Raw genomic sequence first — 16,612 nt, 5'->3', positions numbered from 1 at the left:
GTAGTCCTAGCACTCTGGGAGGCCGAGGCAGGCGGATTGCTCAAGGTCAGGAGTTCAAAACCAGCCTGAGCAAGAGCGAGACACCGTCTCTACTATAAATAGAAAGAAATTAATTGGCCAACTAATATATATAGAAAAAATTAGCCGGGCATGGTGGCGCACGCCTATAGTCCCAGCTACTCGGGAGGCTGAGGCAGGAGGATGGCTTGAGCCCAGGAGTTTGAGGTTGCTGTGAGCTAGGCTGACGCCACGGCACTCACTCTAGCCTGGGCAACAGAGTGAGACTCTGTCTCAAAAATAAATAAATAAAGAGACTGTGAGATCCAGTTCAGACTCAGTGAAAAGAGTATTGCTATCCATCTGTGACAGGTGCTGGACAGGGTGCAAGCACGTTTGCCACAGGCTCAGTCCCTGGTGGGCAGAGGGTGGCCTATCAGCCCTCACCCAACAGTGACCCAGAGAAGAAACTCCAGAGCAAGTTCTCCCCCTGGGCTTTGCCTTGTGTTGCACTTTTTTTTAAGATGGGGTCTTGCTCTGTCGCCCAGGCTGGAGTGCAGTGGCACGGTCATAGTTCACTGCAGCCTCCAACTCCTGGGCTCAAGGGATGCTCCTGCCTCAGCCTCCCGGCCTCCGGAGTTGCTGGGACTACAGGTGTGTGCCACCAAACCTGGCTAATTTTTTTTTTTTTTTAAGAGATGAGGTCCCACTACATGGCCCTGTCTGGTCTTGAACTCCTGGCCTTAAGCGATCCACCTGCGTCAGCCTCCCAAAGTGCTGGGATTACAGGTGTGAGCCACCGTGCTGGCCTGCACTTTCTGATAACGCCCTTTTATTTTCTTTCCTGCTCACCCCCTTTTCCTCCCTCGGTTTACTCAAATTTCCACTATCCTTTTAAAGTCCACCTCAAATTCCTTCTTCTATGACCCCTTCTTCTGACAACAGAACCCCTGGGACACACTGAGTGTGAAACAATGATGCTCTGTGAGGCGTTGTTTTCTGACACTCTGTCTGCATCTGTCTTGGCTTCCGGCCAGGGCAGTTCACAAAGTGCAGAGGCCAATTCACAGAATGCCTCTGTTTCCCCACTGTGCCGAAAGCAGCCCTGGCTGGTTCGCAGGTAAGGACAGCACACTGGTTAAGAGTGCAGCCTTTGCAGCCAAGACACACTTAGTCTGAATCCTGGCACTGCCCCCAGCTAGCTGTGTGACCTTGGGCAAGTTGCTTGACTTTTCTGTTCCTTAGCTCCCTTATCCATAAAGTGGGGGAAACAAGAGGATTGTTGGGAGAATTAATGAGATGCTATCTGTAATCACGTATTAAGTGCTTGATAAATGCTGCTGTTATAATTAGTTGGTCCTTACTAAAGGGAATGTTATGGCCTGAACTGTGTCCCCTCAAAATTCACGTTGAAGTCATAACCCCCAAGTCCCTCAGAATGTGACTGTATTTGGAGATAGGGCCTTTAAAGAGGTGATTAAGTTAAAATGAGGTCACTGTGGGGGCCCTAACCCAATTCGCCTGGTGTGCTCATAAGAAGAGGAAATTTGGGCTGGGTGCAGTGGGGTGGCTCACGCCTGTAATCCTATCACTCTGGGAGGCCGAGGCTGGAGGATCATTGAGCTTAGGAACTTGAGACCAGCCTGAGCAAGAGGGAGACCCTGTCTCTACTAAAAATAGAAAGAAATTAGCTGGACAACTAAAAATATATAGAAAAAATTAGCCGGGCATGGTGGCACATGCCTGTAGTCCCAGCCACTCAGGAGGCTGAGGCAGGAGGATCGCTTGAGCCCAGGAGTTTGAGGTTGCTGTGAGCCAGGCTGATGCCACGACACTCACTCTAGCCTGGGCAACACGGTGAGACTCTGCCTCAAAAAAAAAAAAAAAAGAAGAAGAAGAAGAAGAGGAAATCTGGACACACACAGAGGGGCGCCGGGGTGCACAGGCACAGAGGAAAGGCCGGGGGAGGACACAGGGAGCAGGCGCCGTCCGCAGGCCCGGGGGACAGTCCTCAGGAGAGACCGAGGCTGCGGCACCTCGACCTGGGACTTGCAGCCTCCAGAACCGCGAGAACGAACGTGAGTTTGTGCTGCTGAAGCCTCCCGGTCTGCGGGACGCCGTGGCGGCAGCCCTGGTGAACGCACGCAGGTTGCTCGCTGTCCGTTTCTGTGAGCCCAAAGTGCAGGCACTCGATACGGGTCGTGGGACAAAAGAATAAATGACAGAAGTTGAGAAGCTCGTGAACGCCCGGACGCTGCTGGCCGCTGGAGCCACGCACGCCACTCCCCGCCGAGTGCGGTGTCTGGAGGAGAAGGGAGGCGGGGCGCCCAGCCGGGAGGGCTTGCGACTGCAGACGGGCAGCGGGGCGACATTCACCCTCCCCCGGGGCTCGGCCGGGTGGGGCTGCTCCCTGCAGAGGCCAGCGCAGTGCCGGGGTCCCTGCCCACCTCTGGGACTCGGGGTGCTGGCAGGGCACGGGGGCCTGCCCTCCCACCCCCGCCCCCAGCCTCACCCCAGGAAGACGATGGTGAAGTCCAGCACGTTCCAGCCGCTGCGCAGGTAGGCGTCCTGGTGGAACAGGAAGCCGTAGGCCACGATCTTCATGGCGGCTTCGATGGAGAAGACGATGAGGAAGAAATACTCCAGCTTCTCCTGCGGGGGCAAGCGCGGTCACGCCGCTCCTCCGTGCTCTCTGGACGCGCCCGGGACCCGGCCTCGCTCTCTCCCCTCCTGCCATGCTGGATTCCCTGCTGCTCCCCGGACAGTCCTGCCTCAGGACCTTTGCACTGGCTGATCCCTCTGCCTGGGACGCCCCTCCCCCCACATCGCCACCCGTCACCTTCTGCAGGTCTTTGCTCAAAAGCCGCCCCCCACTGAGGCCTCCCCTGGCCACCAAGTGCAATCTGAGCCGCCTCCGGCATTTAATTTCGGTCTTCTTAGCACTCAACCCTCGCTTAAATCATGCATGTATGTTCTTATCTTGTTCGTTATCCATCTTCCCCACTAGAACATAAACCCCGTGAACCTTGGGGACTTTCTCCCATTTTCTTCATCGCTCTACTTGCAGGGCCTAGAACTGGGTAGTCAGTGGTGGCCCCAAAGTGAGGAATTATCTGGTTTGGGGGTCTTTCTTCTCCCACCACCCAGTGGACTGACGGGTGCGGGTGGGGTGGGTTTCCAGAACTCCAGGCCTCCCCTTGTTGGTCGGGGCTGCCCCTTCCTTCGTTTTCCCGCCACCTCCCCCGCCCACACCACCGGCCCCCAGCAGCCACTTACAGGCACAGGCACCACTGTGCAGGGAATGCGGGACGCACGGTGGGGGGCCCTGCAGGTAAGAGGCGGGGCGCCAGCTCAGCCCCGCCCTGCAGGAGGTCCTTCCCGGGAGCCTGGTCCTCCAGGTCCCCCTACCTCTCACCCTGTCAGCCTGCCCCCTCCTCGGGGCCCAGGCAGGAGCTGTTTCTAACTGCGGAGGCAGGTCCCTTCTCTCAGGACCCCAGGCTGAAGCTGCTGTCCTTGCGGCATCCGAACCTGGCTGGGCGGCTGCCGAGAGCTTTGGCCCCCTTGCCTGGGCCTCCCCAGCCGGGCACAGTCTCTGGAGGGCTGTCGACCCCCCTGCCGCCTGGGCCCGGCGCAGCACTGCACGGCTCCACTGTTTGTGTGTGTGTGCGCGTGTGCACATGTGCATGTGCGTATGTGTGTGTGCCTGTGTGTGTGCACGTGCATACATACATGTGTGTGCTTGTGCATGTGCATATGTGTGTGTGCATGTGCGTGTGCATGTGTATGCGTGTGCATGTGCACCTGTGTATCTTCACTGGTGCCCCCTGGAATTACACAACTAGGGGGCCCACAATCCAGCCCCCCAGTCATCATCGGTCACCAGCACCCGCCCCCAGGAAAGCATCTCCTGCGACCAGGGCCCTTCCCCGTCTGCACGCCGCGCAGGCGTAACCCACGTCACCGATCCAGCGTCTTTACTCCGGGCAGAGCCCGACTGGGGAACTGGCCACCACCTTAAATGATCCAAAAGATAATTTATTTTTACTTCCAAGCAGGTAGGTGTGGGCGGCAAGGAAAAAGCTTTCCACATGGCTCGTTAATATGAATATGGCCCCAGAAATCCCCAAACTTGTCATTCAGAGAATTTTCCTGAAAGCATAATCTCCCCTTCCGCATGGAGGAGGAAACTGAAGCTGCATGGACTAGACTCGATTTCCCTGATCTTACCCCTCATTCCTTCCACTGATTTGTGATCCCAACCATTCTCCTTCTTCCAGGAAATGACAAGGTGAGTACTACGATGCAAAGCCACGCCATGCTGGGAAAGGCAGAGACTGTGCCTAGCATGGATGGGAATCGTGGGCGGCCTGCTCCGCGGACCGGAGCTGCAGGTGGAGGCACCCTCCCTGCTGCGGGAAGTGGGGTGGAGGCAACCGTGGAGGGTCTGCTAGGAATCGGGGGTGGGGGGGTGGTCTCCGCTCCCCGGCAGGGCAGGCTTCCTGGGCGCCAGGCAACTGTTGAGGGAAGGCGCCGGGCGGAGAGTGAGGTCAAGTCAGCATTTAAACTCGCAGGTCCCTGCCACCCCACAGAGACAGACAGGAGAAGTGGGCTTGGGAGCAAACAGGACCCAAAATAGACGCGGTGCTCACAGGCCGGGCGGCCAGCCACGGACGCCAGAGCGCTGCCCGCACCTGCCGCTGCCTGTCCGCCCGCTGCCTGGCTGCCTGGCTCAGAGAGCGGGTGTCGGGGACTGTGGGCCTCAGACGGGGTCACGCTGGTCCCACGGCCTGCTGTCCCCAAGCCCCAGCGCTCTCCTCCACCCTCCCTGCAGCCCCGTCCCGGAGTGCCCGGGATGACAGGTCGCCCCCACAGGACCCTGTGTGTGCCCAGCACGGGCCCTTGCCCAGGGGGACGGGAGAGGGACGTGCTCGTTCTTGTGCCGCCAGCGTCACGCCAGGTGGGGCCGCAGCCCTGCAGCCTGCACTCGGTCTCTGGCGGAGGAACGAGGGGCCGCCAACCCGCAGATACGTACTAAGCTCCTGACTAAGCTCCTTGCGCAAGGTCTGGCTGTTTCTCCGAGATCAGGGTCATCGACTGTCCCTAAAACATGTCCTTCAGCAGCCCCAAGAGTCTGCCGTGGCCAGGGCGGGGCAGCAGCTGTACGGCGTGCTGGCTCTCGCCGGCATGGCTCTGGGCGGGTTTCTGAGCCTCCGTGAGCCTCAGTTTCCTCATCTGTAATGCTGAGAGAATGCTAACTATTACTATCTTTAAGATCAGCTTGAGGACGAAATGGCACCTTGCGAGTGACCAGCACCGCCTGGCACTGAGCAAATGCTCAGTAACGCACAGCTGCTCCTATCAGTCACCCGGGCCCCGGCGAAGGTCTGTTTTCCGCCTGTACTGTCCTGCCGGTTCCCCCTGCATCCTGTTCGTTCTCACGGCTCACCCGGGCTTCACTCTGTCCTACCCTGAACTCGCCATGTGCCTCATGGAACTCCTCCTCCCAGCGAACCTGCTCGTCCGCACCCGTCCCTGTCCCAGCCAGCGGCACTCGGTTGCCCACCGGACACCCCGGTGGCCTTTCCAGACTCTTCCCTCCGCTTTCCCCAGTCCCAGCATGCTCAGGCCCAGGCCTTTCCACCCTCGTGTCTCCAGTCCAGCTGCCCGTCCTTCAGCACCGCCTCTGCCCCGCTTGACCCGCAGTGATCGCTGCCCCCACCTCCTTCCCTACACGGCCTCCTTCCTCCACACACGGCCTCCTTCCCCGTACACCTCCTCCGTCCCCTACACATCCTCCTTCCTCCACACACGGCCTCCTTCCCTGTACACCTCCTCCTTCCCCTACACATCCTCCTTCCTCCACACACGGCCTCCTTCCCTGTACACCTCCTCCTTCCCCTACACATCCTCCTTCCTCCACACACGGCCTCCTTCCTCCACACACGGCCTCCTTCCCCGTACACCTCCTCCTTCCCCTACACATCCTCCTTCCTCCACACACTGCCTCCTTCCCCGTACACCTCCTCCGTCCCCTACACATCCTCCTTCCTCCACACACGGCCTCCTTCCCTGTACACCTCCTCCTTCCCCTACACATCCTCCTTCCTCCACACACGGCCTCCTTCCTCCACACACGGCCTCCTTCCCTGTACACCTCCTCCGTCCCCTACACATCCTCCTTCCTCCACACACGGCCTCCTTCCCTGTACACCTCCTCCTTCCCCTACACATCCTCCTTCCTCCACACACGGCCTCCTTCCTCCACACACGGCCTCCTTCCCTGTACACCTCCTCCTTCCCCTACACATCCTCCTTCCTCCACACACGGCCTCCTTCCTCCACACACGGCCTCCTTCCCCGTACACCTCCTCCTTCCCCTACACATCCTCCTTCCTCCACACACTGCCTCCTTCCACCCAGATGAAAACACTGTGGGCTCAGGGCTTGTGCCTGGGATGCTCTTCCCCAGATTTCCACGTGACTCACTGTCTTCCTTTTGGATCCCAACTTGCATGTCACCTTGTCACTGAGACCTTCCTGTCCCCTCCCCACTGTCTGTCTTCTACCCTGCTTTATTTTTCTTCTTAGCAGTTGTCAAGGCTTTTTTTCTTTTTTTGAGACAGAGTCTCACTGTATCGTCCAGGCTAGAGTGCCGTGGCGTCAGCCTAGCTCACAGCAACCTCAAACTCCTGGGCTCAAGGAATCCTCCTGCCTCAGCCTCCCGAGTAGCTGGGACTACAGGCATGCGCCACCATGCCCGGCTAATTTTTTCTATATATTTTTAGTTGTCCAGCTAATTTCTTTCTATTTATAATAGAGACAGGGTCTCACTGTTGCTCAGCCTGGTTTTGAACTCCTGACCTTCAGCAATCCACCCGCCTCAGCCTCCCAGAGTGCTAGGATTACAGGCATGCGCCACCATGCCCGGCTAATTTTTTCTATATATTTTTAGTTGTCCAGCTAATTTCTTTCTATTTATAGTAGAGACGGGGTCTCACTCTTGCTCAGTCTGGTTTTGAACTCCTGACCTTCAGCAATCCACCCACCTCGGCCTCCCAGAGTGCTGGGATTAAACTCTTTAAGGCACGTGGGCTTCAAGGGGCGAAGTGGATTTGGCTGAGGGAGGAGGAAGCCCGGGGTGTCTGTGGGGAGCTCAGGCAGACCAGGGGCTGGGCGTGGGTGTCCCCAAACCTCCCTGCTCCCGAGGGGCCCCCAGCATGCATGGGGCAGGCCGCACCACAGGCACTACTTAGAAGATACTGTCACGGTGTTAGTGATTGTTTTCCTTCTGGGGGAGGAAAGGAAGACTTGCCAGCTGCCCCCCTTGCCTCGGGCCCTGGCGTTTGTTGCTAAAGCCCAAGATCGCGCCAGGGTTGGGTGGTCTGCAGGGTAGAGCTCACGGTGCCCTGAAGAGGTGGCCATGTCTGGGAGGAGGCGCTAAGACCCTCATGAAACCAAGGTCCAGCCTCATCAAGGATTCCTGACTTAGCGAGGGTGCGGAGGACCTGTCACCCCTGTCACCTGAGCCCTGCCAGGGCCTGGGCACGTCCCCAGGGCTGCTGGACAACGGGAAGCACCAAGAATAACTGCGATCGCAGCTCTCTCCGTCCAGTATAGCTGGTTTGTGGGAAAACAAGGCATTTCCTGCACGCCTCGGTGTGGGCAGAGCTGGGTGCTGCACACTGTTGTTTTTTATTTCACAGATGAGGAAAGTGAGACTCAGAGCGGAGTGAGGTGTTGAAGGCTGCCAGGGCCCCACCTGCCGTCACCGAGTCCCCGTTGTTTCTGCTAAGCCGGCCCGAGGTGCCGGCCGCTGTGGCCACACGTCCGCAGGTGTCCAGGGCTCTGGTCTCTCCACGGCCACCTCAGCGTCCAGGTTTGGAAAGTGACCCGCGGGGGAGTGAGGGAAGTGGCTATATTTGGCCCGATGAGCCCTCACCCAAACAGGCGGGATCAGAGTGGGCCTCCCTGGCCCTCCTCCCACCCCGGCCGGCCGGCACTCCCTCCTCCATTCCCCCACGGGGTGCCAGGGCTGCTAGGTATAGGGACAATAGGGCTGAGAGTCCCGGGAGGGGACTGTCACCCAGGGGGAAGGCAGTGAGGAGAAAGTGGAGGGCCCAGCCCAGGAGTCGGGGAGACCAGCACTGTCTTGGGTAACGATGGCATGAATAGCTCAGCCTTATCAAGCGCCCACTTATGTGCCAGGCCCTATTCTGGCCACTCACATACATTAATCCTCACTGAAACCCTGTGAGGTAGGTACCCTTGCCCCCATTTCACAGATGAGCAAACTGAAGCACAGAGGGGTTGAGTAGTTTCTCCAGATCACATAGCTACCAAGCGGCAGAGCCATAAGGCACACCCAGACAGTTTGATTCCAGACTCTGTGTCTCAACCTCCACGCCACGCAGGGGAGAGAAACGCCCCCAACCTGCCCTAGTCTGTCCTCGCTCCCCCGGTGCCTGGGCTCAGCGTGACTTCGGCTATGGCTGTGAGTGCTGGGTGGGCGGGGAAGGAAAGAGCCAACGTTTCTCAGGCGGCTCCGTTCCAGGTGGCTGCGCTCATCGCCACGGCAGGCCTGGAGGGGCAGGCACTGTGGTGCTCTGCTCGCAGGCCGGGCCACAGAGGTCCCGAGGGTTTGGGAAGCTGCGGCCGCAGTCTAGATGGGAGGCGGCGGGTTTGACCCGGGAGCCTGTGCTTTGCCAGGGTCACCGGGACCGGCACAGCTTGGGCAAAGGGCCCAGGTTTCTCCTAAGGCGTTTGCTGCTCGGCTACTGCGGTGTCCCCAGCCCCTCGCTCTGTGTGAGGGGCTTGGCCTGGGGAGACCCTGCAAGGGGGAGCTGTGCCCTGCGGTGGGGGAGGGCAGGCTCCCAGGTGGAGCTGAAATCCGGCTGTCACGTCAGTTCTCTGTACAGTGGCCCAGGCTCAAAGGGCCCGGTGCTGTGCAGGTCCTGGGCCTCTGAAGGGCAAGGCCGGGCGGGGGGTCCTTCTGGGGCCCCAGCCCCCCCCCCCCATGGCAAGGTGGATGGGCTGCTGGCCACAGGACTTGGCAGGCACATTCCAGACCCTATAAAAAGACGAACGCCTTGGCTGCCAGAGGCCGGGCTCCAGCGCTGCGGGGACACTCGGCAGCAACCTGAACCTCAGGCAGCAACCTGAACCTCAGGAATGCAGCAGGGGCCTGGCGGAGTGGGCGGCCGGCTGCTGCTGGAGCCCGGGAGGGGCCGGCCAGCCGAGCTGCAGTCTGAGCCTGCCCTGCCCTGCCCTGCCCCTCATGGGCCGCAGGCAATGTCCACGTAAGGAAAATCACAAAATCATCCAGAACTTGGAAACAAGGCACAGGGAGGGCGCCACAGCCTTTCGATACCGTTTCGGAGCATTCTGTAACAGGCCTGGCCAGGAATTATGTGATTGTCTAGGTCAGGGTTTCTCAATCTCACTCCTATTGATATCTTGGTCCAGACGGTTTTTTGTTGGTGGGGGCAGGGGCTGTCCCGTGGGTTGCCGGATTTCAGCCTCTGCCCTACCAGATGCTGGGAGTGCACATCTCCACTCCCGCCCCCGCCTGCACAATCCCACACATTGCCAGATGTCCCCTGGGGGGCAGAACTACTCCCCCTCCCCACTCTCTTGAAAACCCCTGACCTAAGGGAATGTACCTTTGTTTAACTGTCACTACTCTGTCTTCTACAGATGCAAATGATTTCTGCCTGATACATAGCCCTAGTGCAGGGGTCCTCAAACTTTTTAAACGGGGGGGGGGCAGTTCACGGTCCCCCAGACCGTTGGAGGGCCGTTGGAGAGTGCGGTGAACATTCCACACATGCGCACTGTGGGCCCGGGGCGAGTCAGCTGCTAAGCAGGACAGGCAGCGGCGGCAAAAACACCGAGCGGGCCGGATAAATGTCCTCGGCGGGCCGCACGTGGCCGTAGTTTGAGGACGCCTGCCTTGGTGGTTACAGTTATATTGCCCGGTAGGACATTAACCAGCTTGGTGTCTGACCTGGCAGTCCTATTCCATCTCTCTTTCTCCCTTATCATATAAATTCCGTTCCTCTAATTCCCGTTAACCCAGCTTTGCCCTCCTGCTTGCTCTCTTAGGAGCTCAATTATTCTTTCACATGTGTTCCTTCTATACTTTACTCAGTTAAACATAACTTTTTGAAACTCATACTTTGATACAGGATTGCTCTGAGGAGGAAATGATACAATGTATCGATTGCAAAAGCACTGTTGCCATTTCTAGTCTCCGCCCGATAATTAGTAAGTCTGATGGATGTCGTTTCCCCCTCGGGCTGGCCAGGGCTGGAAGGATGACTCTGTCCGGTAAAGGGTGCAGCCCTGCCCGCACGTCCCACGGGGCATGCGCAGCGATTTGGTCTCTCTGTGCTGTAGTTTACTCATCTGTACAACGGGGAAAATAACAGTACCTGCCCGGCGGGCATCCAATGTGATACTACACGGAAAGCACTGGAACAGTACCTGTCCCCATGCAAGTACTCAACAAATACTGGATGTGGTTGTTGTTATGGACGATGACGATTTGCTGGAGGATGGGGCGGGGCGATCAGAAAAGTCCTTAAGACGAGTTGGATGTTTCAAGGAGAGATGAACAATTAAAGAGGAATCAGAGACAGGTGGGGGTGGGGTGAAGAGGACGCTTTGATCTGAAATAATTCTTTGGCGTAGCTGTCGGGGGTTATACCCTGGGAATCTAGAACAATGTGGGGGTCTCTGAGACCAGGGCAGCATGGCTGGGCGGCCCCCCTGCATGATAAAAGTCCCTTGTGTTGTAGATAAGGCACTACAACTTAGACGGTCTTGACTCGCCCAGCTTCCTCTGTCCAGTATGAAACGGGTGAATCGTGTGCAAGACCACACTGCTGGTACGGGGCTGACTTCAGAGCCCACCTCCCCGCCCACCTGGACCCACACGGCTGGCCGGGACGCCAGCAAGGCCGGGTCCTCTGCCTGCCACCCTCTGACCCGCCGTGTGTTCCTGGAACTGCCTGCCCTCTCTGGGCCTCAGTTTCCTCTTCTGTTCAGGGAGGACCCCCAGACTTCCCGGTGACACAGAGCAGGCCGAGTCAGAGGGGTACCCCAGCCCGTTACCCCCAGCGAGCGCTGCGGGAGGACCCGGAGATCAGGAGGGAGCTCCTGTGGGGCGCTGGGGTGGGCACTTCCCAGGCAGGTGTCCGGCCCCCCCCACGACCAAGGGTGCCAACGCCCCGACTCTGCTTGCACTCAAGGCAAGTGCAGGAAGCCTTTCTTGCCCCCACCCCGACCACCCCTGCCCCACCCTGCCCCAGCTGGTCTGCATGTGCCGAGTGAGGAAGCTCTGGCGTAAAATGCTCAGAGCTGCCGGTCCAGTTGCCCGGCCCGTGGACACAGGCACCTGCATCTCCACACGCCCAAAGTCAGGCTCACCATAGTCCTCCTCCCCATCCCGCCCGCTCCTCCCCCGTGCCGCTGTCTTGGTGAGCGACGTCACCACCTGCTCTGTGCGCCCTCTGACACCAGTGTCATGTTGTCCCCTCCCCCACACCTGCACCCCACGGCCAGTCACCATGGATTCCACCTGGGGACGCCTATCCCAACCCGCCTCGTCTATCCATCCACCATGGCTGGCGCCTCCCTCCCAGTCTCCCCATCTCCTGCCTGGGAGACTTCCCCAGGCTCTCTGCCTTGTCCCCTGCACTCCACATCGCACCCCGCTTCACCCCTGCCCCCCCAAGGCTACACGTCTCTTGCCTCCAGCCCTGTGCCCACGCGGCTCCCTCTGCCCAGAGCGCTCCTCCCGCCAGGCCCTCCCGCAAGCTCTCCTTCCTCCCCACCCCTCATCCAGGACCGGCCACAAAACCTGGGGGCCTCAGTACAAATGAAAATGTGGGACCTCATGTTCAAGAGCAGGAAATAAGAGCTGCTCAGGCACCAAAATCCAAAGCGTTCCCTTTCCTTCCGTCTCTTTCTCACCCCCTGCGGCGTGCTTTCATTGCCCACCTGAAGTCCTGGGGCGCAGGCGCACCCCATCCCGGCCCCACCTCCCACCCATCCCCGGCACTCACCACCCACAACCGACATCCCGTGCCCCAGCCAGAGGCGGGGAAGGCGGGCCGGGCACCTCTCTCACACAGCCCCTCTCAGCCCACGGTGGCAGGCAGCACCTATGGGACTGCAACCTGTGCCCCAGGAGGGCTCTAAGGACCTGGGTGGGGGATGGGCCTTAGAGGCTCAGCCTTGCAGGGTCCCCCAGAGCAGGCTGTGGCACTGTCAGCCAGGGTGGGGACAACCGCAGCCAGGCCCTACCCTGAGACACCCAAGGACCCATGAACCCAGCTCTGGTCCTCCCCACCCTCCCACCCAGGCCCCTGCCAGGTGGCCCAGGACACCAGGGGGTGGAACCAAGCTCTGAGGCAGGGAGGGGGCAGAAGGCGGGACCTCACGTGAGTCAAGGCTCCAAGACCCTGGCGCATGTGCCATTGTCTCAAGGGACTTCACTTACAAAACACAAACTCAAAGACAAGACTAAAGAAAATGTCCATGCTACAACCACAGAGCATCGAAACCCAAGCACGGGGCCCTTCTGAGCTCGGGGCCCTGCGGGACTGCTCGGGTCACGTGCCCACAAGCTGGCCCCGTCCCCTGTCCTCAGGTCTCAGGTTGGTCATCCCATTGTGGGGGAGCCTCCCTGACCCCAAGACTAGCTCAGGTTCTCTTCCAGTGTGCCAGTATAGTGTCCCCAAATCTTGCCCATTTCCCATTTCCACTACTTTAATCGGTTTAATTATAATTGCTGTTTAATTGGTTCAATTAATTAAGCTCTTCGAAGACAGGAACTATATCTATTTGGTTCACAATTATATCCCCAGTATGTGCCAGGGATGTGATAGGCATTAAGTAAATATTTATTAAATGAGTGAGAAAGTTAACGCAGAATTGGTCCTTAGACCTCCCTTCCTAAAAACGGCGGGTTATTTTGGACGACTGGAGAGTCCTCAACTTTTCTCTGATGCCTACAAAGCAACCAATAGGGTGAGAGAGAGACGAATGCCTGCTGTCCCTTCCTCCTGCTCTGTCTCCTCTCCTCTCTCTCGCTGGGTTTTGCAGAGATGAACACACAATTGGCAAGCAGGAGAGAGGAGGCCTCTGCTAGAGCCGTCTGTGTGACCCTGAGTATTGCCCACCCTCTCTGGGCTTCTCAGTAAAGGGGTCCCTCACTGAACGTTACTTTCCCACCACGCTCTGACATGCCAGGTGGCATTTGCTGCTTTGGAACTGCTTCTGGTCAGGTTTCCCTCTTCCGGGAGACTCATGATCCTGCATCCGTGAGCTCTAGACCTAACCCAGGGCTTTGCAACCCCAGCCCACGACCTGAAGGGACACGCACGTGAAAACGTTAGGGCGGCCATTTCCTTTCAAGACGGAAGATGACGTAACCACGGAGGCGCAATTTAATATCCTCCAAGGAAGGCAGAGTTTCTTGCAAAAGTAGTTAATTTCTTAAGGAGTACTAATGGAACTGAGGCCCCAAAATATAAAATCAGGAAGGGCGGGGTGGACTCAGAGCCCTCCCTACATCCGGGGGCAGAGAGAAAACCAAGCCATGGGAGGCCCAGGCCCCACGGAACGCCGTCCTTGTCCGCAGAGGTTGCACTGGCCCTACCCACTTTTGAGCCCACTCTCCTTCCATGCTCCGGAGCTCAGAGATTTGTCCACTCACAGCAAGCGCACATGTAGCACCCTAGCTGCTCGAGACAGATTCCCATGGAAACCAGCATCAAGGAGAGGCAGAGACAGGTGAGCTTTCTGTCCCGCCCTGGATGCATGCCAATCGCGGCCTCGCCCCCACCCTGCAGCTGGGGGCTGGACACAGCCCTGCCGAAACGATGCGTCCATTGTCCTGGCCCCTACGGAGGCCAGTGTGTCTAAGAGGACTTCCCCGAGAAGACCTCCTGCTGTCGGCCGCCACCGTGGCAACAGGCTGCACGGAGCAGGCTCTGAAGTCGGACAGACCAAGCTGGAGGCCCCACCACAAGACGCAGAAGTGGGGCGACCCTGAGCAAAGGCACTCAGCTCTCTGCGCCTCAGTTTCCTTGTCTTTTCAATGGGTCTAATGTTACTTACCCCACAGGGGTAGCAATGGGGATTAACTCATATAACGATGTAAAATATTTAGCACAGAGCCTGGCATTTAATAAGTACTTAATAAATATTAACCAATTTTATTATTAATTAGCTATTGGGCAAGTATGTCCCTTAATCTCTCTAGGCCTCTATAAAATAGAGTGACATAGGGACAAGGTGGGACAACTAACTCTTGAAAGTCCCTTCCACCGTGGACGTTTTATGGTCCTATGCTTGTGTTTGGAGGGCAGAGGAGAAAGTGGTGTCACAGAACCCTAAAACATCTTCTTCCCGTAGTTTCCCGATCAAACTCTTCCACAAAGGCAAGCTCAACAGATGCCAGTCTCTTCTGGAACATACCCAGGGAGGGGAACCAGCAATGAACCTCCAGGGCTCACCCCCTGGCCTTACTAAGCCTCAACTTCCACATGTGTCGAATGGGACCGCTTCGTGGGGTTGTGGTGAGGATTAAACGAGCTTACTTTTGTAAGCTGCTCAGCACAGTGCCTGGGCTCAGTGCCAGCTGATCACGGAAAGCTGTGGGACCACTCGCCAGCCCCGCAGGTGGTCGGGAGGGGGGGGCTCCCCCAGCCTGGGCCTGCAGCATCTTACCAGGCCGAGGTTCAGAGAGTTGTTGTCATCCTCAGGCATGGGCAGGTACACGGCCAGGGCCACACAGTTGGCAAAGATGGTGAGCAAGATGATCGTCTCGAAGGGTCTGGTGCCAGGGTTAAGGAGAGCCCTTGGGGGAGGCGTGGGGTTTGCAGGGTTCGGGGGCAGAGAGCGCTGAGTGTCATCTGGAATAGGACCCTGACATCAGGCTCCTGGGCGCTCTGCCCACCCTGCTCCTTCCCTGCTCTCCTGCAGGGGACAGGAAGGGCCCGGCTCCCGCCTGGAGACCTGGGTCCCTCTCCTCAGGAGCAGGTAACTTCCACTCAGACCCTTTGGGACTGCCAAGGTCCGTACCGGCTCGGGTCTCCGGCTCGGGTCTCCGGCTCGGCTCTAAGGTCCAGGGAGCCCCGACACCGCTCGGCTCCAAGTGCCTGCCCACGCCCTTGGCCGCTCCAGGGAGCCAGGCTTCCCTGAGGTTCCGGCCAGACGCCCTGGGGGGCTCGCCCAGAGAGACAGCCAGGGAGGCTGGGGGCGGGCACGGGTAAGGCTGAGCACCCACCGAGCAGGTCAGGGAACGAGGGAGGGCAGAAACAGGACACCTGAATGTCCAGAGCCACGCGTTCGCGGCGTGTCCTTGCTCACACACTCACAGCTCGCCCCTCCCGGACACACCCACCCTGCAGGCAGATTCCGGAGGGCACCGCAGGCCCTCGCCTTCCTTATTATATATGTTTTTTAGACAGAGTCTCGCTCTGTTGCCTGGGCTACAGTGAGTGCCGTGGCATCAGCCTAGCTCACAGCAACCTCAAACTCCTGGGCTCAAGTGATCCTCCTGCCTCAGCCTCCCTAGTAGCTGGGACTACAGGCATGCGCCACCACGCCCGGCTAATTTTTTTAAATATATATTTTAAGTTGGCCAGCTAATTTCTTTCGATTTTTAGTAGAGACAGGGTCTTGCTCTTGCTCAGGCTGGTTTCCAACTCCTGAGCTCAAACGATCCGCCTGCCTCGGCCTCCCAGAATGCCAGGATCACCGGCGTGAGCCACCGCGCCCAGTCTCCTCGCCTTCCTTGACTTGCTGACCCGTTAGAGAGCGAGGGTGGCAGGAGCCAGGCAAAGCGAGGGGCGGAGCTTGCGGCGTGCGTGCGTGCGTGCGTGTGTGTGTGTGTGTGTGTGTGTGTGTGTGTTTTGGGAGGCAGCAGACTACATAGATGGGCTTGATTGAAAATTCCCATTTCCTCCCCAGCACCCTCCAGTGTCTGGGAAGAAAGGAGGGCCGCAGGGGCGAGGCCTGCCCGAGGAGCAGAGGATGGAGGAAGGCAGAACCCAGGGCAGAACCTGATCTGGCGGAGAGCGGCAGGGCGGGAGCCGCCCGCGAGGCCTTGGCGTGGCCAGGCGGGGAGCAGCTGCGGGGAGCGGCGCAGACCCTGACCCCAAACCGTCTCCGCTCGGCCCCGAGCTTCTCTTGCCCTGGCAGCAACAGCTGGTGGAGCCCAGGCTTCCGGAACCCTTGAGAAGCATTTCAAACATTCCTGCCCCTCGCCCCCAGCACACACTTGACTCAGGCCTCCCTCCCCTCGGCGGCTCCTTCCTCCCTTCCCCAAATAACCGAGAGATTTCCGTCATTCTTCCTCCCAGGATTGGAAGCCCCTGTCCCCAGCGTGGTCTGTCTGAGCCGAAACAGCCAGGCGTGGCGGCCAGTGTCTGGGGCCTCTCGGGGGAGGCCGTCTGTCCTCCAAGCCCGGCTCTCCCGGCTCCGAGCCCTGGGATGGTGCTTGCCCCGGCGGGAGCCTTCCCTGAACCCACCGCTACTTCCAAGCCCCTCGTCGAGGGAGGGTTTGCTCAGAGATGCCACCACTGCTTCTTTTTTTTTTTGGTCC

General features: G+C 58.7%; 1 protein-coding gene across 2 annotated transcripts in view; it reads right to left on the bottom strand.

The window, feature by feature from the left end:
- CACNA1S (calcium voltage-gated channel subunit alpha1 S) overlaps window positions 1-16,612 on the bottom strand; it is a 70,825-nt gene that overhangs the window by 53,486 nt on the left and 727 nt on the right. For both annotated transcript variants that reach the window (XM_075996970.1, XM_075996971.1), the window contains exons 2-3: window positions 14,734-14,839; window positions 2,510-2,649 (exon numbers count right to left, since the gene is read on the bottom strand). In XM_075996970.1, coding sequence (XP_075853085.1) covers window positions 2,510-2,649; window positions 14,734-14,839 — 246 coding nt within the window. The remainder of the gene's footprint in view (window positions 1-2,509; window positions 2,650-14,733; window positions 14,840-16,612) is intronic.

This window comes from Microcebus murinus, chromosome 23 (genome assembly GCF_040939455.1).
Source record: "Microcebus murinus isolate Inina chromosome 23, M.murinus_Inina_mat1.0, whole genome shotgun sequence".
Classification (NCBI taxonomy): Eukaryota; Metazoa; Chordata; class Mammalia; order Primates; family Cheirogaleidae; genus Microcebus; species Microcebus murinus.
Note: the sequence above shows the minus strand (reverse complement) of the source record. Positions and strands in the feature narration are given on the sequence as shown.